Source organism: Centruroides sculpturatus, unplaced genomic scaffold, assembly GCF_000671375.1.
Source record: "Centruroides sculpturatus isolate CEXI.00-Female unplaced genomic scaffold, Cexi_2.0 scaffold401, whole genome shotgun sequence".
Classification (NCBI taxonomy): Eukaryota; Metazoa; Arthropoda; class Arachnida; order Scorpiones; family Buthidae; genus Centruroides; species Centruroides sculpturatus.
This window is the reverse complement of record NW_019384560.1, coordinates 108,217-131,101: the sequence shown is the minus strand read 5'-3', so window position 1 is coordinate 131,101 and position 22,885 is coordinate 108,217. Positions and strand designations below refer to the sequence as shown.

Genomic DNA, 22,885 nt, shown 5'->3' with positions numbered 1-22,885 from the left:
AATATTTATTGTATAACTGTTATAATTATCTCTTGCCTCTTTGTGATAATTTCAGCTTGTTTTGTTTCCAATACATTTAAGTTTGTAGTTGTATTACTGACCTTAATAGTTCCTGAGAATTTTAAATGAATAAGATTTTATGAAATGCCAAATTTATTAAGGATAATTTCAGAAATAAAATATTGAGATTTTTTTTATTGACCAGTTATATAGAAGTAAATAAAAGATCAATTAAAGAAAAGAAATGAAATACAGCTCTCCCTTGATAGTATGATGTTTTCTAATTTGGCATGCTCAGTAGTCCAACCACCAGTAGTCCCATCCCCATTACATGTCTGCTTGCACAGAAGCATGTCACGACATGAATCTCCCCATCCAATTTTTACATGATGACGCACATTTTGTGTGTTTTCTGTGAGCAGTTCTGTTCGAACAGTGGAGTAGGGAATATTGTAAGCTACTGCTAGCAAAACAATGCAAAGTATGTAATTATTTTCGGTAATCCGGACACTTTTGGTAATCCAACACCCCCTTTGGTCCCATACCTGTCGGACTATTAAGGGAGAGCTGTATGAGGAAATTGTTATTAGTAAATATTTTAAAATTTAAAATATAAAATATAGTTTATTAGTTTTGTATGTTTTACAGTAATATAGTAGTTTGTCACAGTGAAGTTTCCTTACTAAACTCTGTCTCAAGTTGGTTTTCTGGATTATACGACTCAATAATGCTCTTGTATAGGTTCGATGAAAGCACACCTCCACACTCAAGATAGTCCATAATGTACAGTTTATTTACAAAATTATATACACTATACCAGTTAGAAAACACATTAAACACAAAGTGTGGTGTAATTTGACATACAGGAACAATTAGGTTCTTGAGAGGCCTAGGTCAGCCTACGGAATGGTTCAACTGCACGGTTCGTCCGATCTCTGCACTTACCCATACCTGAGATGTTTACCAGAGGAGTATGCTCTCTCTAAGCTCAGCGGGCTTCCCAAGTGCCAGAGACTACCATGTACCCAGTCTCTTGCTCTTCTCTCCTTTTTATTCCATTCGCTCCGCAATTTAAGGATTTCCTGGACAGAAACTTCTGACCAATCATAAACCTTCCTTGCATGAACAACTTTCACCCAGGTCCACTTTTATCGGATGATAGTGACACTTACACTTACGTCCACCAATATTCCGACCCACTTGTTTATGTCCAGAAGTTCACCACCTGGCAAGTGGTCATCACCGGACTGCATGTGGATCCAATTAGTGAGATTGGCATTTCTTTTGTTCCCTCTCTGTTTACAACCTTGTTTACAAATCAATACTTTATAGTCACTTTCAAATTTTTTTTTATTTAATTAAATTTGAACATGTTTAATATAATTATTAATGAGAATAACTCAATGTCAACAATATAAGCATAAATAAAATTCAAAATTAAAAAATAATTATAAATTATATTTTTGTTAGGATGACTGGTATCATTTCTTTTAAATAATGTGGTACCTAAGTAAAGAACAACTCTTANCCACTAAGGTTTCCGTATCGGATTCCGTTCTCGAAATTAAGAAGAAAGACAGATCGAATTTATAGGTCTACAAATTGCAGTCCAAAAATCTTAATATGTAAATCTTATTACTTTTCATAACTCGAATCATAAAACAAAGTAAAAAAATTGAAATAAGTTAATGAGAGTGGCATGTTATAGCTTCACGAATCGTATTTGAATTTGAAATAGGGATGCCCCACTCAGGCAATTGCATTTTTTTCCCATAGGATTACACGCCACTGGTTAACAAAATTATTTTATGTATATCATAATTTATTTGTATTTTTCTTTTATCTTTGGACATAATATATCATTTCAGTAGAAAAATTTGATATGAAGTAAATATTTTGTCATTCAGCTGCACTTGATATAAAACTTGTTATTTTAGAATAGTTATAATGAAAAAAATTGATTGCATATGAATACTGTTATTCTGTGTAATGTTGATCTGTAAAATTAAAATTATACTATATCTTACTTCATATATTGAGGGCAGCAGAAGGAATATATGCTCTTGTAAACAAAAATTATTAATAGTGCATAAAAATAGAAAAATACATCAGAATGAAAGGTGTCATTACATATGTATAGATGTAAGCATATATGCACAAGTGCATAAATCTTTTTATGTTTATCTATGTGAAAAAATTTTTGTTGCACTCTTTTATAAAACCTTAAGCAAGATAGTTGAATATCCTTTCATCTGTCTTGATTAATGATGTTATATATGAATAGTGCATTTTCATAACAGTGTTAGCATTAGCAACTTACATTTAATTTATATGAATTCATAATACAAATTTTAAAATTGCTTCAACAAGCTTTTTTCATTCAAATTCATTTTTATGGAATTTAATTTTTTCATACATTATCAAGTACAGTACAGGATGATCATCATTGAAGAGTAGGCATTCAGAGTTCTCTGTAAAAAGAATTATTGGGCAAATTTCAACCAAATTTGGTACTATTTCCTTATTGAGTATATTATATATGTTTCTAATGAATTTTGGATATGAAAGGAGTCTCAAAACATTCTTCAACAGATGAACAGAAAAAAAAGGAAAAGGTATACTTTAATAAGTAATGCCTGATTGTGCATTACTTGTTAGTCTTCTACCAACAAAACAGCAATATTTGCTCAGCACTTAATAGCGTAATAGTAACTGCTGCCTAAAAACAGTACATTATATTAGCCAATATTAATCCAACATTAAAGTTGCACAGATTTTAGAAATTAAATCATACATTCTAATTTTGTACATATAAGAAATAAAACCAAATTTAGAATTTTAAAAAGAGCACAAAAATATAAAATGTTATAATGCATACTTTAAACTGATGATAATGAATGCTGAAAATATTTAAGGAAATATCAAAAGTATTTTTTTTTAAACTCTTTCCACCCTGTAGGAACTAAGAGGGCCCTCTTTTAGCAAGCTCATTTTGGGTTCAGCCAGGCCCACAATGGCCTAGCTGATCCTCAATGGGGCAGTTGGGTGGTGAGGGACAGGGCCTGACATATCCAGATGGACCACTTCCTGAAAAATTTCTGAGGATGTTTTGACCTTTCCAGATTCGATCCCGGTCTCCCAGAGCTGTAGGTGGCCACCTTAACTGCTAGGCCATTCGGCCGTCATATCAAACAATGTACAGAGTGTTTCAAAAAGAATCATCCAATTTAAAATGATTATATTATGAAAAGTAATGAAGATACACACTTAAGATTAATTTTATATTACAAGGCTAATCTTCAAGTTTTTTTACATACTAAATCATAGGTGCTCAATATGCTCCTCTTTGGGTGCATGGCATATGTCCAAACGGTAGTGAAATTCATCCCAAACTTTTGCGAACATATCTGGATCCGCTGCTATGACTGTAGCTGGAAGAAGAGGCACATAAACGGAGTCTTTTATAAACCCCCACAAGAAATAATCGCAAAGAGTGAGGTCAGGTGACCTAGAAGGCCAGTTATGTAAAGCTGAATCATTAAGTCCCATATGGCTGATCCATTGTTGGGGAATCTGTGTATTTAAAAATTCTTGAACTTCCAGGCTCCAGTGTGGTGGTGCTTTGTCCTGCTGGAAAATGAAGTCATCGGAATCGGTCTTTAACTGTGGGAAAAGCCAGTTTTCAAGCATATTGAGATATGTGGTTCCCGTAACAGTGTTCTTTAAGAAGAAAAAGGGCAACTGCATAAAACTCGAGAATTTTCTCTTTCTAACAGTACATTGTTCACTGAAGATGAATTAAAAGCTTAATAGTTAGGATTTTTTTAAATCGGATGATTCTTTTTGAAACACCCTGTATGTTGTTATATTATTATATGGTTAGTATAAATATACAAATAAAATTGTAAATGGCAGTAATAAGATTAAAATAATTTTTATGTCAACTTTTATAAATAGTTTTTTTTGCATATAAAAAAAATTTTTATTATTATGTCTAGTTATATTATGGTTTAAGAATAATATTCAATTGTTAAATTGTTTAAGATTTGATTTAATTTATAAATTAATGTTTGTTATTGTTTACAATAATACAAGGATGTTTTGAAAAGTAATGCCATTTTAATTTTTAAAGTTTTCACATGTCTATACTTGTTGAACAATGCTATGGAAGAGAAAAGCGGGTGTATTTTACAGCCCTGATATTTTTTTCTTAATCCAAAATAAAACAAATATAATAGAAAAGAAAAGGCATTACATTTCAAAACATCCCCATATAAAATAAAATGTTTATAATTTTTTCCATTCTCTAAATAAATATTTTGTGTGCTCAATTCTTTATCAATATTTTTCATCTAATGATGAAAACATTTGACATATATACACACAAAAAATATGTATGAGAATTTAGTTAATATCTATTTATTTATAATTATAGTTTTTATTATTGTACTTGTTTAAAAATTATTTTACAAATGAACAATTTGTTCTTAATTTTATAGGTATGTAGGATATTCAACAATATTTGCTCATCTATTTTGAACAAAGAATTTCATAATTTAAGAATTTTAATGCAACAAAGATTTCAAAGCATTAAAGCACAGATGCCTCGAAGAGAATCTGCAAGACGTAAACATCCACTTGCAAGAGAAAGTGATATCATAGAAACATTACACATGCGTTTAACACTATTGCAGATGGCTTTTGGAAAACATATAGAAAGAAGACATTGCTGTTTCTTTGCTGGTGAAGTATGTTAAGATTTTAATTCTGATATATAATTGTGATATGCATTCAGCTTGAGATGGAAAATTATCATTAAAAAAATATAATGTATGATAAGAAAATATTTAAATAATATGATTTAGCTACCAATTATGATATCAATTGATTTAATTTAAATGACATTTAATGTAATCACATGCAAGTAAGAAATTATTAATCTGCATTTTTTTATTTTTATTGTGTACATAAATTATTATAGGATCTTTATTTTGTTTAATTTTATGCAGTCCTTTACATTCACTTATTTTTTACTATAGACTGAATAAGATAAAAAGAAAAAAGCAAGATCTTTTGGTATTTTCATCTCTGACAGAAAAAAAACTATTAATGTACACACTAATATTATGTTTTAGATGTCAAAAGTGGCAAAGCCAAAGAAAAGGATGTGACAAAAGAGAGAACACAGTGAACACTAGTTATTCCATATTACAGACTTTAATTTACAAAGTAATTAAACTAGTATAAATGAATACAAATAATACAAATGTTCTAACTAATAACAAATAATTGCTTTATTTATATTAGAAATAATGTATTAAAATGTTAAAATAGTGAAACAAAAAATTTGTTCCTTATTTAATATAGTTTGTAAATAAAATATTTAAGAATAGAAAACTAAGTAAGTGCATTTACAGAGCAATAAAATGACTAAATTATTCCAAAATCAGATAAAAATATCTTCTACCAGAAACAAGGAAAAATTTCCAATTAGATAAAATAATAATAATAATTTTTTAGATGATGCCTATCAATGAAATGATTTATTTTTTTCTGTAGAATTTCAAAATTAGACAGTCATCTTGAATAATATATTGTCTGACTAAAGATTGAAATTTACATAAAAATTTAATACATAGCTTTGGATTTAGGTTTTAGAAGCTAAATTGAATAAGATCTTTTGAAATACTTTAATTAATATATATTTTTATTTCAAAGCATAATACAATTATAACTGGGAAAAAATATTTTAATAAGTAAGTATATATGACAATAAAAAGTTAAGCATAAAACATACTAACAAGATTAATTTTCAAAAGATGTAAATGTAGTATATATTTGTTTCTTGTAAAAACAATCTATATATATATAGTATATATGCACTAAGACAAAATCTATTTCTAATTTATTAAGTTATTTGTTTTGCATGAATTACATTTATCAATTGTTTTATACATAATTATAAGTAAAAATATGTCTAATTTTGTCCTTGCCAGAGTGATACTCCACCCTCCCATTCCATCAGCTGTTGAACTTCACATAGTATAAAAATGCTTTTGAAAATAACTTCTTGAGTTGACATTCTTTGATTTCTGATAATCTTTCCCAATAATAACAAAATTAAAAAATAATTATAAATTATATTTTTGTTAGGATGACTGGTATCATTTCTTTTAAATAATGTGGTACCTAAGTAAAGAACAACTCTTACAAGTGGGCAAGAAAGAAATAAAAACTATATTCAATTAAATATGACTGACTTAGGTATTTATTTCTGCATGCAAATAAACTGTGAAGGTATTTATGTTTACAAAATTAACCCTTTCTTTATTTCCAATGATTAAATCACCAAAATAATAATTATTATTGCTAGATATAAAGAAAAATATAATTTGTGAACCTAGTAATTTTTTCCAGTTTGAATTCTCAATATAATCAGGTTGATATTTGCTATACATGGGGATGGATCAAAAATACCAAGGAGAGAATTTTTTTATAGAAATTGTCATAATGCAGAAACCACCTGTGAAAAGACCATGTGCCATGTTGCTGAGTGTCATATTTGGTCAAGTACAGCATCCCGTTCACCATATTCCCAGGACTTGACTACTACTACTTTATTTTACCAGGCTCAAAATTATATTGAAGGAGAAATATTGAGACATTGCAGAGATAAAACTAAATGTGATATGAGAACTCTACTATTTTCAAACAGTTCTATCAGATGTGTATAGGAAAGTGGAAGGATCCCTGGAATCTACATACATTCTAGAAAGTCATACTTTGAAGTAGATAACCTAATTCAAAGTATGACTTTCTAGAATGTATGCAGAGTAACTGATAATTGTTTTTATTTTCATACATTAAATTCTGCCCTGGATATTTTTGATCAGTCCTCATATATATTTACCCAAAACATGTTAACATATTAAGATAAATTCATTTACATAAAATTTATACAGCAAGAAAATTTATTTTTCCTATTGTAAATTAATGATAGGTTTTTATAGCAAATATTTTGCTGGTTACAACTACTTTAATATGAGGCATGTCTAGAAAGTAAGTACTGTTTAGTTATTTAAAAAAGTAGGCAATTGAAAAAAAATTATTTAATTACCATTAAATTGTACATAGCTTAATCTAATTTTCAACATAATTGCCATGCAAATTGTGCATTTATCATATTTTGCCACTAAATTGAAGATATCTGTTCATAAAATTCCACTGCCCGTGACTTGAACCATTTCTGGAAGTTCACAAAACTAATGGACATTCACAAACTAATGGAGGTTCACAAAACTTTCTTGCCAACCAGAGTTGCTTTGAAACTCTGGTTGACAAGAAATGTCTTGAGGTGCCAGAATAGATGGAATTTGCTGGGTGCTAAGTTCAGGCTAGAGGTGAGTGAATTGTTCCAGTGAAATGACTTAAGCAGCTGCTGCATATGCTTGTGACATCCATTCATGTGTTGTCATGCAACATTACACTGGAACTGAGTAGGTCATGCCTTTGTTGTGTATTGCTCATTATAACTTTTTCATAATTTAACAGTACACTTCTATGTTGACTGTTTTGCCTTGCAGCATGAATTTCACTAACAAAATTCCTTGACAGTCTCAGAAAACACTGAATATGATTTTTTTGAAGAGTTTGTTTAAATTGACTGCCTTTTGGAAAACCACTATGCTGTCATTGCAGTAATTATTGTTTGCTTTCTAGTGTCATGGCAAATCCACATTTTATCACCAGTGACAATTTTTTTCAAAAATTATTTTCTTCCTCTCCATACCACTGCAAAAATTCCAACACTTATCTCGTTTTTAGTTTTGTGAATGTCCATTAGCATTTTTGGCACCAATCTTGAACACATCTTTTTGAAGTGCAAGTGTTTTTGTCACAATTTCATGCAACAAAGATCTTGATATGTCAGGAAATAGACTGTCTGTACAAACAAATCAAAAACTGAACTATTGGAACGAATCTTGTCTTCGACATGTGCAGCAAGCCTTCATTGACTATGGATGGGAGGCAACTACACTCCTTGTCATGAATGTTGTCCTTTCTTTGTTAAACATTCTAACCCACTTTCTCACAACACTTATCACATTTAGTCCATAAATTTCAGAAATTTTCTAGTAAATTTTTTGTGGTTGAAGTTTCTCATTTCAAAAACCTAATTACTGATCATATTTCACAACTGGTGAGGTCTGCTCAATTGTTTTTAACATTATAACCAATGCTTAGTGATCTTCAATGTGAAAAAGAAAAACAAACGTGACTTGGCTACTTCATTCTTGAGTGAAGAAGTAATTACACATGCACGACCTTGGCATTGCTAAAATGCACAGGGGAGATATGCAAATTGTACTTACTTTCTGGACATGCCTTATATTAATATATTGATAATTACTTAAATTTAAAAAAAAATAATAAAATATTTTTTTTTTTCTTTTACACAAAACATTTGCAATAAACATAATTTTTATAAGTGTTAAAGAGCCCACCAGTGGCCAAGCAGTTTCATTCCCTGAACACTGGGAATTTGGTTGTGGGTTCATGCCTTGCCAAGATGGGCTGGCCATGTGGAGTTTTCCAGGTTTTCTCCACATCTATAATGCCTGAATAAGTGTTACCCTTAAAAAGACTTCCTGGAAGGCATTCCCCCTAGGCAGATCACCCAAGTGTTGCAATGCTGTAACTAAACAAACATAAGTATTAAAGTGGATATATTTTAAATTCCATTTTGTCTAAAGTATTAATAACTGTACTTTTACTATATAAACTTTATTTAAAAGTAGAAAATAAATTACAAAAACATTTTACCATATTTTTACTAAGTGGATCTTTTTAAATTTTAAATAGATACTTGATGAAGTATATAGAATTTTAAGATATGTTAAAACCACTCCTTGCTTAAGTCGTGCATATAAAGTGACTGATGAACTTTTTGATCTTTCTACAATGGCTATGGAATATTTTAAAGAACACATTGAAAATACTCTTCCAGAAATAACTTATTTTGCAACTGATTTCATTGATTATACACCATCATTGTCATGTAAGTTTTGGCTTTTGTAAATTTATAATTTATTTGTTATAGTATGTTTTAAGATAAATTTTAATCTGCAGTCACATGTGCTGTTTTTTTTAAATGCATATATTCATAAGGTGGCAATTCTCTGCTGATTCATAATCACTCATAATTATGCTGTACATAAATGCCATTCCTTGAATTAGACAATTCTGAAAAATTGTGTAAAGTGTGAAATTTGGCACATGCAGAGAAGTCTGCACATGCCAGATTTCAATATCATATGTTGTTTAGTTTATTGTTTTGTAAATTAAACAATAACTTGTATCCTTTCAAGGGTTTTCATAGGGAGTTAATGTGAAATGAGTTCAGATGAAAATAAAATGACAGATGAAATTCTCAGACGGACCAGAAAATAATTTTTCTGTATTATTCAGGCATGAAATAAAGCCCTGAAAAATCAAAACATTTAAATTGTTGAAGGTCTTAGCCTAGAATACTATCTTATAGAGACAAATGTTCAGGGTCATAGCAAATTGCAGATTACCATGTCATTAAATCAATCATAACTGACAAACATCATGGAGGTCTCTCACAATTGCCACAAGAAGTAGTTGTGACATCAAGGATATCATTTTTGATGACATCATAGTGGAAGATGGCTGCATGTGATTATGTGAGAAAAAAAATTGTATACTATCACATGTGCAAGGTGGAAAATTTCCAGTAGTTTTTTGAGGGCCTGTGATAAGATTATAAGTGGGAAAAAGTTTTTTGAATGAAATTTTTACACAGATGAGTAGCAGATAGCATTTGGATATTGTGGAAGCATAACTGAAAGTTAGTTAATTAAGTAAAAAATGCCTGAAAAAACTAGTAGATATAAAAAAAACCTGCAATCACATATTGCAGCAATGTTAATATACTCTTTGCATAAAGCCGTACTAAATTATTAAATAATAAATAATTTTTTCTGACACTTATATAATACAGATTTAAAATAGAATATTGAATTTAATAAGACAAATAATCTCATTGCCTTATATTTACAGGATGGCGGATAAATATTTTAAATTAGTTTACATACTGTATATTTAATATAATCTTGTCATAATACAAGGTCTGTTCAAAAAGTATCGGACCTTTTTTTTTCTGCGTAAACCAATGATACGCGAGAGGCCTCCTTCGGTGGAGTTGTGGGGGGGACAGTCATGCACAGCCCTGAATTTTTTCCCGCCTCAGTCGTTGACAATCGGCCTATCAGGAAGCGTCAGTCGTTGGCAATCGGCCTATGAGTGAGGTCATGTAGTGCGCTCTCGTCGGATTCCACTAAGCTGGAAAATGACTGAACAACGTGAGCAGCGATATTACATCAAATTTGCCAAAAACATTGGCGATACCCAAGCGTAAACCATTCGCAAGATTCAGCAGGCTTTCGGGGACGATCCTCGAGGCCAAAAAAAGCGCGGCAGGTCTGCGGCAATATCAAAGGTCATGTTGACAGTTTTTTCGATTCTCGTGGGGTGGTGTGTCGTGAGTACGCACCACAAGGCCAAACCATCGCAAAGGAGTACTACCAGGAGGTCCTTCGTCGTCTTTCCGATACAGTGCGACGCAAACGACCGGATCTGTGGTCGATCAAAACTTGGCAGCTCCATCGTGATAATGCATCCGCCCATTCTGCGCATCTGATTCGGGCTTTCGTCGCCAAACACAATACTCCTGTGGTTCGTCACGCTCCGTACTCTCCCTACATGGCTCTGTGTGACCTTTGGCTATTTCCCAAGCTGAAAATGCCACTAAAAGGAAGCCGAATTTAGTCGAGAGAAGACATCGTGCGAAATCCGACGGACCGGCTGATGGCCATTCCAAAAGATGCGTTCCAGCAGTGTTTCCAGTAATGGCAGGAACGCTGGGAGAAGTGTATACATTACCAAGGAGACTACTTTGAAGGGGATTAGGGTTTCGTACCTCAAAATCAATAAATTTATTTTTGCCGACCAAAGGTCCGATACTTTTTGAACAGACCTTGTATGTATCAATTGCCACTTCTAATCTGAGGAAATAAAACAAATTGGAGACAATGAAAAATGCCTTTATTGAACAATATTCTTTTTTTTATAAATTATCAAAATGTATTTTAGCTTTATCAAATTTAAGCCGTCTTTGGTTCTAAAATAATAAAATTACAAATTATTTTAGTAAAATGTAATTGACACTTAAATAAAAGTACAGATATACTTACAAGAAGTTTATAGCAATAGTCTTAGAGAAACAGCACTTCTCTGACATTACAGCAATACCAGAACACCCAATATGTATGTGGTAAGAATGACTGCTACAATAAAATTACAAACATACTTTATAAAATTCTAAAATAAACTGTTTTAAAACATACTCACAAACTCTATAATATCTATAATTGTTGATCAATAAAAATATAAAACAATGGGATCGGTGAAATTTCTAAAAAATATAATTTCTAAAAATAAAGGAATAGTCTTTTTTGTATTACAATTTTTTTTTTTGTATTTTTAAAAAATTAATGAGTATCTACAATGTTCTGTTGTTAAATATGTAAGTAATTGATCCTGTTGTTATTCTCTTCTAATTCAAAAATATTTTTATTTATGTTATGTTATTTACTAAATTCAAAATTAAATTGTCTCTCGACTAATGACTTTACTGTTGTATATTAAGATTATATCATCTACAAACCAACTTAAGAATTTGATACTTTAAAATTTTTAATATTATCTATATCTATCATACATATCTCCTTGATTTTTGGTCCTATCACTGTTCCCATAGCAATGCCATCTGTTTGTTTGTAAAAACTCATAAAAATAATTTTTTTACAGTTGGCAATATATAAATTTTATTATTTCTATTAACCAATCTTTAACTTTGGATTGCTTCAAAACAACCAGACTTCCAAATATAGTCATCAACCCAATTTTGGATAGCCTTATAAGATCTGAACCACTTTCCAGAAAGGTTGCTCTGCTTGGATCAAAGCAAATGGTAAGCTGAAGGAGTGACATCTGGTGAATACAGCAGGTGGGGCAATACATCCCAGCAAGGTGCTTCTAGAGTTTTCTTGACTAATCTTGCAACATGTGGGCAAACATTGTCATGTCTTTTGATATATTTTGGATGTTTCTGCTTCAATGCTGCTTTCAGTTCGATTAACTGTTGTGTGTAACATTCAGCATTGATTCTCTGACTTGGTTGCAACAAGAGTTGTATATCTGGTTGTAGAATGAAAGTAAGGTTATGTTGTGTATCTGGTAGAACCAGATATACAACATAACCTTACTTCCATGAATGTTCTGTTTTGACATTGATGGACCTGGTTTGTCTGGATGTATCCATGACTTTGGTCACGTAGGATTTTCAAAGGGAATCCATTTTTCATCTCCAGTAACAATTTGGCACAAAAAACTTTTTTTTTAATCTTTGAAGCAATAATTCATATTTGGTTTTTGACATTTAATATCCCCTTCTTTCAATTTGTATGGGACCCAACTTTCTTGTTTTGAATCATTCCCATTGCATGTAGTCGATGGAAATGCATAGTTGGATCATATGTAATGTAGCAGCCAGTTCCAATTATGTTTGGCAAGGATCTTTATCCAGTAATGCTTCCAATTCTTCATCTTGAAATTTTTTGGTGGTTTTCCATGCTCTTTAAAAATAATGAATTCAATACACATGACAAAGCATCAAAACCATTCTGCAAGTTGTATTCAATGGAGTATGTTCACCACAAATTTCCAACAGCAAATGGCATGTTTCTGCTGCAGTTTTCTTTGCAATAAAATAATGAAGTAAAACTTTCCACAAATGCTGTTTATTGGCACAAAACTCAACATTTTTAATGAGGTAAAAATAATTATTGTTTACACTTTAAACAGATGTCACATACTTATTTTTATTTGAAAGGTTTGACAGTATTCTTTAAAAGTGTTGCCAGATTCAGTTGCATACAAACAGTACTACTAACGCAGTCCATTAAAAAGGGCAGTCATATTTATACACAAAATAACTAAAAAGCCAGAAGTAAAGTTTTCTCTGCTTTTTTGAGATGGTTTCACAAGTTCAAACTAATGCATGAAATATCAAGTGTAACTGTTTGTGCAGAAATGTCAGTGCTTCATATTGTTTTAAAAATTGTCACAAAGTATGCAATATTTTTAATTGCAACAAGACTGATTTATTTATAATTTGATACCTGACTACATGTTTGCATTAAAGAAGTAAAATGTTATGAGGGGAAGGAGTAAAAAGCAGCTGATTATTTTATTACACTACAAGAGTGATGGATCAGAAAATTTTATTCCACTAGTTATCGGTAAATTGCCAATTCTCGATTTCAGAATATTGCCTGCCTTCTAACCTACAGAATGTATATCAAATAAAAATGCATGGATGATGACAAAACTTTTTGAAGAATGTTTAAAAGTATTGGATTCTAAATTAAACAAGCACTTATTTATTGTGACATCATTACAATGCCAGATTGCAATTTTAATCATATATTTTAAATTGAATAAATTAAGAATGTTTTCCATCTCAAATTTCTAGTGTCTTGTCCCTGTACATCATACCATAATAACAGAGTTGTGTCAGTCATCTATGTAACTCCATTCAGGAAAAAATTTTGAATTAAATTGTGACTTCTGGTCTAGACTGGAAGTTCATATATAGTTAATTGGGACTTCATGCCACTAAGCTTTCTATATCTAGTTTTGACTTTCACCTATCTAACATGTTCTCAAGATTAAGGAAGGACAGATAGTGGGAATTTATAGGTCTACAATTTTTTAAATTGCAGCAAAAAATTAAAAAATTGTAACATGTTATTGTTTCTGGATTTCTGTCTAGCACATCCTCTCAATACAAAGCATTTATTATTAAAAATATAAAATTTTTTATGATGACAAGATCTAATGGTCAAAGGTCTAATGCAATTTGCAGGAAAAATTGTATTTTAAGACCTATTACAAACAGTTATTTGTAAATTTTACAATTGGAGAGGGTGGAAAAAAGGCAAGAGAGCCTAAAATCTACTGTAAAACTTAAATCAATACTTCAAATGTTTTTGTTTTACTGAAAATCATAGGATATAGTTCATAGTTTTTACTTTTAACTTGGAAAAAAGTCACAGTAGAGACAATCAACAACTGCTTTGCAGAGACACGCAGAAAATTATCCCATTTAACTAGTTCAAATGAATCAATCATCAAAAGTAACATTAAGTATTTATGTGGCTATAGATGATGAACTTTACTGTTTAAGCTATCAAGTTTGCTCAATACTCAACACATTTAATGTGGATCAAGAAAAATTGAAATCTATGAGTAATTTGGAAGTATTATTTTTTGTGTATATTTTAGTTTGATGACAAAATAAAAATTTATCATACTTTTATTTTACTCTTTCTACCTCATTTTGTTTGTATAATTGTTTTATTTGGGATGTTATTTTGTGGGTAGTATGATAAATAAAAACTGCATTTATAGCTTAATACTTGGACAAATTACAGTCACACCGTTATAACAAGCATTAGGGAACTTGCAAGATTTACTTATATCCATGAAGGGTAGCTACATTACTTATTAATTATATTGTAATTTATACTGTATTTTCATTAATAGTTATATATTGTTATTACGTGTTTTTTTTTAAAGTCAACTTTTAATTTTATCGGTGAAGTCTAAGATATTTACAATTAATATTAAACAATTCAAGATAATATGTCCAATTTCAGTTAGTCTTTTTATCTACAAATCTTAAAATCGATGTTTGCTTTATTTTTTCATAATTTCATACCATCAAAGATGGCAAAGAACTGTGAACTTTCTACATACCTGTGTTTTTAGTACCACATTCTAACTTGCAAATAATTTATACTTTTTGATAAACCCAGAGACATTTTCTTTTTCCTATAGACATCTTTAGTTAGAAATGAACCCTTCTATGAAAAAGTATTTGGTAATTTTACAATTGCAGCGATGATTAGGAAAATTGGGAGAGTAGAACAAAAGAAAGTTAAGTGATAAATTGGTCTATGACCTATGCAGGTTGCAAAACTAATTATCCAGTGGTCATAAAACTAAATAACCTTTTCAGTTTTAGCTATTTCAAGAATTTGGTATTGCATTTCTTACTACTTGAACAATTAAGAATGTTTGTGTGTTTGCATAGCTACTGAAAATTTGCTCAGTATATCCATGAAGTATCCTTGTTATAACTGCAAGAAAATGTATGGAAATATGCAAAATTAAAATTGTTATGGTACTTTGCTCATTATAACCATGAACTAGATATCCATGTTCATTATAACTAAATTTGGCTGTATTTAATATTGTATTAAAAGATATTTAAAATCAACATACATTCATGCATGTATACAAATAGACAAATATTTGTTAAATGCAGGTTCATTGTCTGGTCTGGCTCATCTGATCTGGTCATGAAAGGCAGTTTTCAGTTACTTATGAATTTTAAATTTCCTTATAACTGATTGAATGAAGTAAATATTTAAAATCCTGGCAGACAGTATTTAATAATTAATAAACAGAAGGAGAGTGAAGAAGTTTGCAAAATTTTTTGTATTTAAAAAAAATTAACTACCGTTTGTCAAGATTTTAAATATTTACTTCATTTAATACAGGGTGTCCTAGAAGTGTTTCCCTGATTACAAATATGCAGAAGGCAGAAAATATGACACATTTTTTATCTTGAATTGCAGGTAACATATTCAAGTTTTTGTGTGTACATACATACTTATTAATAAATTTCAACTTGTGCTCCTTTTGTCGCTTGAAGGATATCCAGGCGATATTCTAATTCCACCCATGTGTTGGTCAACATCATGTGGGATGGATGCTATGACATCAGTAATTCTGTGCCATAATGCTGCAATGTCATTCACTGGTGTTTGGTAAACCTGGTCCTTGACAACCCCAAAGGAAGACATCCAGTGGTGTTATATGTCCAGTGATCGCGGTGTCCAGTTGATGGGACCACCACGCTTGATTCATCTTCCCGGAAATGCTGTATCCAAATAGGCACGAACATCTAACCCCCCAATGAGGTGGCACGCCATCATGTTGGAAAATTAAGTCCAGAATGTCCCAAATCTGTGGCACAACAAATAACTGCAACATATCAAGATAGGTATTGGCTGTGATTGTTCTGTAACAAACAAAGTAACAGTGAGTATATATGCACACACAAAAACTTGAATATGTTATCTTTTATCTTGAAGTGCAGGTCTATGTGTCATATTTTCTGCCTTCTGCATGTTTGTAATCAGGGAAAGACTTCTGGGACACCCTGTATATTTTATTGTCAATTTGGCTAATTTACCAGAGGACGGGATTAGAAGAAACTCAAAAACTTTGTTGTAAAAATTATTCTTTATATATATAAAAGATGTGGGAAATTAAATATAACTTACTTTTACTTATCAGCTATTTATATTATAAAATTTCTCAGAATATTTTTAATTCTAATAGTAGTTTAGTTTAGTGTCATTATATTTGGGAATAAATTATTAAAAAAAACTTGTTTAAAATTTATCTAATTTTTATATTAAGTTTTAGAGTATTAATGTTTGTTGTTTACTTCTATACTACAGCATCACCAAAAACACAGTTATCTCTCTTGGATGATCCAGCAACTAGTACAGCTTGTAGCCCCACTAAACCAGTTACTGGATTGGATTCATTGCCCCCACCGTCTCCTGTCAGCCCAGCTGTAAATAAACGATTAAAGAGGTTGCGAGAAAATATGAAAAGGTAAAAAGAATTTAATATAAAATATGTGGTATTTTATACAAAGCGTTTCAAATATAATTTGGTTTAAATCATATTTCATATGTCTAAAAACCAAGATAATGCTTTTAGATTAATAAATGTAATAGGATTCACCTAGTTAATTTTAGTTTTATTGTTAGGTTTACTAACTATAGAGTGAAATAATTTGAACCAAAATATTAGAATGGTAGCACCATCTAGTGATCCCCTTGGTTTTATCATAATGGTACTACAATCAGTGAAAACAGGGTCGACTTCACTTTTTTTAAATATTAGAATCTCAATATGCGAATCTTTAACTGCATTTGAAGTTTTATACAGCGGCCACATAGTTCATGAATTTGTGGATATCTTTAGCATTCATTGAAAAAGGAATCATTACTAAACTTTTTCCTTTAGCATTTATTATTATTTGGTGGAATGAAGAACAACATCCAAAATATGAAAATTTGCTTTTTGTAACAGATATTAGTGCAAATACAAAAATTTTAAGGATAACATTTCAATGTTACTTTATTTTATTTTGTTTAATTTATCAACAGTTAAATTTTATACAAGGGTTGTTCAAAAAGTTCTTGAACTTTGTCAGGGTCCCCTTCAAAGTAAATTGTAAGTGAAGTATTTTTTTGTAATAAATAGTCTCCTCCCTAACATACACTTTTCTCCCAACAGTGTTTCCACTTTTTGAAACAGTTCTGGAATGCTTTTTCCAGAATGCTCATAAGCTTCTCTATCTCTGGAATGATGGCAAATCTTTTTCCTTTGAGTGTTTTTTAGTTTGGGGGTCAGGTAAGTAGTGTGGGTGGGGAAGCACAGCAGTCTTGTTTTTGGCAAAAAAACTCATGAGTTCTGAGGGACAAATGAGCCTGTGCATTGTCATGGTGAAAAATCCACTCAACGCTCCCCCAAAGTTTGGGCCATTTTCGTCTGATTCTGTCTCTTAGGCATTTCATAACCCCCAGATAGTACTCCATGTTGACTGCCTGGCCTGTAGGTAGATATTCATGATGCACATATTCTTTCTATTGAAAAAAAACAGTCAACATCACCTTAACATTTGAGCAAACTTGTCGAGCTTTTTTGGGGCAGGGGATGTTTCCGTGAAGGATTTCCTGAGTTTCATACAGAATTTCACAGAACAATGCTGCTCCTTCAAACAGCTCATTTCTGCGGATCCAATTTTTTGCCGAACCCCACAAATATCTCTTTACATAAACGGCCGTAACTAATCAATAAAACAAGATATCAACAAACAGATTGAAGAAGGTGATTCAGGAGGTTTCCGTGGACACAACGCATTCAACTAAATTAAAAAATAATCAAAAGCATGCTATTCAAAAATTTTGGGACCTTTCTGAACAATCATGTATATGTTTTACTCTAGATGATATACTAGCATCCACGCAATAATGATTCTTTGTCTAGAAGCAGTGTGTGTTTTTATTTAATACTTTAGCAATCATAGTCTTAATTTTTTCTACTAATTACATTAATATATTTTCCATTGTATTTAAAATTCTGTATCAACATATCTCAAAAGTCAGATAATACTGCAGACTCCCAATTAATTTTCTGATGTCTGAGTTTATGATTATTTGAGACATAACAGAAAAATGTTTGCTTAATGATTAACTTATAGCTGTAAACTACATTTGGGAATTATTAAATATTCTACTTTTAGCTTACATTTAGACTATGAATATAGTACTTTTAGAAATTTTAAATCAAAATTCATCGAAGAAACACTATTATCCGAAGTGAATTATTGAAAGATGCTTAAGACAGCATAACTTGTATTACAGCTAGAGGATTTGATCCCGGGATCTAGAAAATCGGGATCCCGGGATCCCGACCACTTTTCAGTCCTAAAATTTTCGGGATTAAGTTTTCCTAATCCCGGGATTTTCGGGATTGACATCATTTTTAAAAAATTGCAAAATAGACTGCATGAAGCGAAACGTTCAGTGCCAGTGCTTTTAACAGAATTGCTTGCCTATCATTTTAATATAAAATACAAGAAATTTTATTCCAAGCAAGCAGCAGAGATTAACCAAGCGGGCTTGCGATGCTTGCTTGGAATAAAACTTATTGTATTTTCAACTAAAATGATAGGCAAGCAGTTCTCACTGGGTTACTTGGTAATATACTTCATTTTTGTATTTTTGAATTTTCGCGGGCGCCAATCGATTTTCTGGCGCAGTCGAGAGCACTACTCAGTGCGTTTTACCTGTCAATGTGTCAGCCATCTTGTTTTGCCAGTGTAGTTAATATAGACCCGACGCCTCTCGCTTAGGGGGGTCGACCTTAGGTGAAAAGGTTACGACCCTCGCCTTGCCCGCGATCTGTCAGGATGATGCGAGAAAGTCTTTTTACGTTTCGGGGTAGTGGTTTGCTGGACGCTGAGAGACTCACACAGAGACCGAATTTACAAAATTAACGCGTTTATTTTTAGAAAGACATGCTTACAATGATCGAAACAATCGGGATTGTAGCCTTTACTCCTACAATCCCGATCCGTGTCGACCGGACTGTTTTCTTCCATCCTCCCCGTGTCCTCGAAGCTTATAAGTATTTACTAACGATTCCTCCAACTTCCATCAAACCTAAACGCGTTTTCTCAGCAGCTGCATATATGTGCAACAAATTGAGAAGCAGACTTGGTGATGAGACACTGGATGCGTTGTTATTTCTCAGATCATATTTTCGCAATTCAAATTAGAATGTTCCTATTAGATTAGTTTTCTTTATATTTAAGAAAAATGTGACTGATTAATATTATTTTTAAATACTTTTTGCTAAGAAACTTACTTTACTACCTACTTACTAGGTTGTTATATGAAAGTAGTCTATTTAGTCGATGTTAAGAGAGATTTTTGTGAATTTTCAACGTTTATTTGCATAGTTTGTTACATAAAAGTTTTTTCAATTTATGTGAGTTTAAAGAGATCTCAGTGATGCTTAAAAAAGAATAAATTTAACATGAAGACAGTGATTTTAAGTCTGGTTAGTCTGACTGTAATTCTGATTAATTAGAGTGATTAAATTAACTAGGTGTATACCGTAAAATACGTTGATTTTTGTCTAAATTTTGATTTTTAATTTCTGTAAGATTTTCTTATTTTTTATTAACCCTCAATACCGAAATAATCCCGGGATCGAATAAGTATAATCCCGAGATTAGAAATAAGGACCGGGATCGAATTCCCTAATTACAGCATAACTTGTTGTACTGAATGTGGACAGCTGAAGCTGGCAGAGCAATTGCAACATCTGTAGGCAAGCATTCTGTCCATATTGCCACAAGTGTTTGTAGGACCTTCTCTTATCTAAAGTACAAGAAGGTTTCTGTAAATTGTTCTTTGCTATGATACTGTAATCATTTGGAATCAAATGAAACTTTGTCAATGAGAGAGTATTTATTGGAAATTTAAATTTTTAGACATCTTTTGATGATCACATTTATTATATCTCACTTCTGTCTCTAATTATAATTCATAAACTCAGATTTTCTAATTCAAAAGAAAATACAACAATCTTACTTTACCACCTAATGCTTGCTAAGAAAAATTGTTAATAGGTTAACAATAATTGTTGAAGATGGCCTAAGATTATTAAAGTTTTTAAATTTGATAATAAATCCTTAAAAAATGGTATATTCAGATATGATTAATAAATTTATTTTATTTAAGTTTGAATATTTGCTCATTATACAACAAAAAAACCCTTTTTTTAATAAAAAAAATATTAGATAAATAAGAAATTGAGTCATAAATGGACCTCAAAAAGGAAAATCTCCCTTACCTGAACTTTATTTGGATTGTAAAAGAAAAATTTTTGAAGATAAATAGTTTGCTAATAAATGGTGTACAATCTCCTCATAAAAAGTTATGGACACTGTTTTGGACAATTTAGTTTTGGAGAATTTTTCATTGTTTTCAAATAAAAGTCACACCCCTAAGTTTATTTTGCAGTGAAACAAAAAATTTTAATTGTGTGTAGCGTCCTTGTAATCCAGAGGAAAGATTCTTGGTGGACGACCAAACAGCAATTGGTTAGAAAAAATTACGGTTTATTTATAAGAAATTTTTTAATTATTCAAATGCATTTCGGGTTGGTTTATGTTCCTAAACCCTACTCTTTAAAATACAAAACAGAGTAAGGTTTATGACATTGGTAAATATGACATACAAAAAAAGAAGGAAAAAATAATAACACAAGAATTTACATATTATATAATGGTACGTTATATATTCCAATGTCATAAACCTTACTCTGTTTTGTATTTTTAAGAGTAGGAGTTAGGAACATAAACCAACCTGAAATGCATTTGAATAATTAAAAAATCTCTTATAAATAAACTGTAATTTTTTTTAACCAACTGCTGTTTGGTCGTCCACAAAGAACCTTTTCTCTGGATTACAAGGACACTACACACAGAATTTGAATATACAGCAACCATACCTTCTACATTAAAAAAAATTTTAAGATTAAACTTTTAGTAAAATTTATATCAGTAGCATTTTTATCCATTTACAGGTTTTGTAATGATTTAGAGAATTAGTATCAATTATGTTGTCATCATCAGATTCATTAATACTACTATTTTCATTTAGGCCAGATAATTGTAAGTTGGATAACATGGAGCCAAGTATAATATAGATAGAATTTTTTGTTGTTGCATATATACTACACTGATATGTAAGTTAGATGATAGATTCACTTTTGTTCTTTGTTAGTAAATTGTACAGATGGATCTCAGTTCATATATTTTTGTAACAAAAACAATTGGCTTATGTTTAAAATCAATTAAAGTACTAGTGTTTTTTGTTCTATTTTTGTACAGATACATTCTATTTCACATTATCAATAAATAAAGCTTGTTAATTTTCAATCCTATTTGGTAATAACTAGAATTTAGATAAAACATTTTTAGCATGCTCCACTGTAGTAAAGTGCTTATGTTAGGACTTGTGTGTCTGTCAGACATTATAAATTCACGTGCATGTTAGGTAACAAAAGTTTTATTGCAAAGTTATGTTCCATTCAATCCATTCATTGGGCATGTGCAAAAGGAAACTGAACATTTTTGTTTATGGTCATGGGTAGTTTTTATTATAACTTAGATTCCAGAGGAATCTATAAACCACATCCCTTACTATATATTCAGTGAAAAATTCTTCTGAACAACTACTTGATTCCAAGAATTTATAAAATTTATTTTAAACAAAATTAACATTTGATTTGCTTTTGTGGATTGTGCTATCAGTTCAGCTTGACCAACCTTGTTTTTCTAAAACCTATTTAAAAAACCAAGAGTTTTCTTGAAGCAGTGTTACCTATATGAAGACTGGAGGATCATTTTTATTTAACAAGGGAAGATTACAATATGGTCCTTGGAAATTTCAATAATACTGTTTGCATGGAAGTCTTGGTATGAAACTTTATAGAGCAAAAAGAAAAAAATGCTGCTAAAAAACCCAAGTAGCATGCCTGACTTGTTTACAGGATCACTAGGTTTGTGTCATAATGAATGGACTTTTTCAAATCAATGCAGTTTTTCATAAAAGGTATACCCTATATGATTTACAATTATTTTACATAGGAAATAGACAAAAATTGCATTAATTTGGAAAAAGTTTACTCATCAAAATGCAAATGAGCCAGGTATGCTACCATTGAGCCACCAAACTTAACTTTTGCACAACCTTTTATAGAATTCATAAGTCACTTGGACTTTCTCACTTTTCTTTGAAAATTTTGAGAAGCAAGCACACTTTGCTTAATAAAGGTTTGGACCAAACAATAGCAGATTAACCACCTCACTTGCCTTTAGATGGAAGCAAAGGATCCTTACTGAATCTTAGCCTACGATGAATAATAAAGTGGCATTAAGTTCTTTTGTCCCTGCCCTTCTGGTCCTCTAAGCATAAAGCTACTTAGCTTAATGGTTAATCCACCACTGGTGCCAAAGCTTATCTACATGAACAGTATTATTGAAATCCCTGAGAACTATGTTATAACCTCCTCT

General features: G+C 31.0%; 1 protein-coding gene across 3 annotated transcripts in view; it reads left to right on the top strand.

The window, feature by feature from the left end:
• Positions 1 to 22,885, top strand: part of LOC111623951 (F-box only protein 28-like) — a 39,161-nt gene that overhangs the window by 13,452 nt on the left and 2,824 nt on the right. For 2 of the 3 annotated variants that reach the window (XM_023366691.1, XM_023366692.1), the window contains exons 3-5: positions 4,500 to 4,748; positions 8,863 to 9,058; positions 16,680 to 16,839. In XM_023366691.1, coding sequence (XP_023222459.1) covers positions 4,500 to 4,748; positions 8,863 to 9,058; positions 16,680 to 16,839 — 605 coding nt within the window. Of the gene's footprint in view, positions 1 to 4,499; positions 4,749 to 5,039; positions 5,230 to 8,862; positions 9,059 to 16,679; positions 16,840 to 22,885 lie in introns of those variants that run through there. The other variant, XM_023366693.1, reaches the window with a different exon arrangement.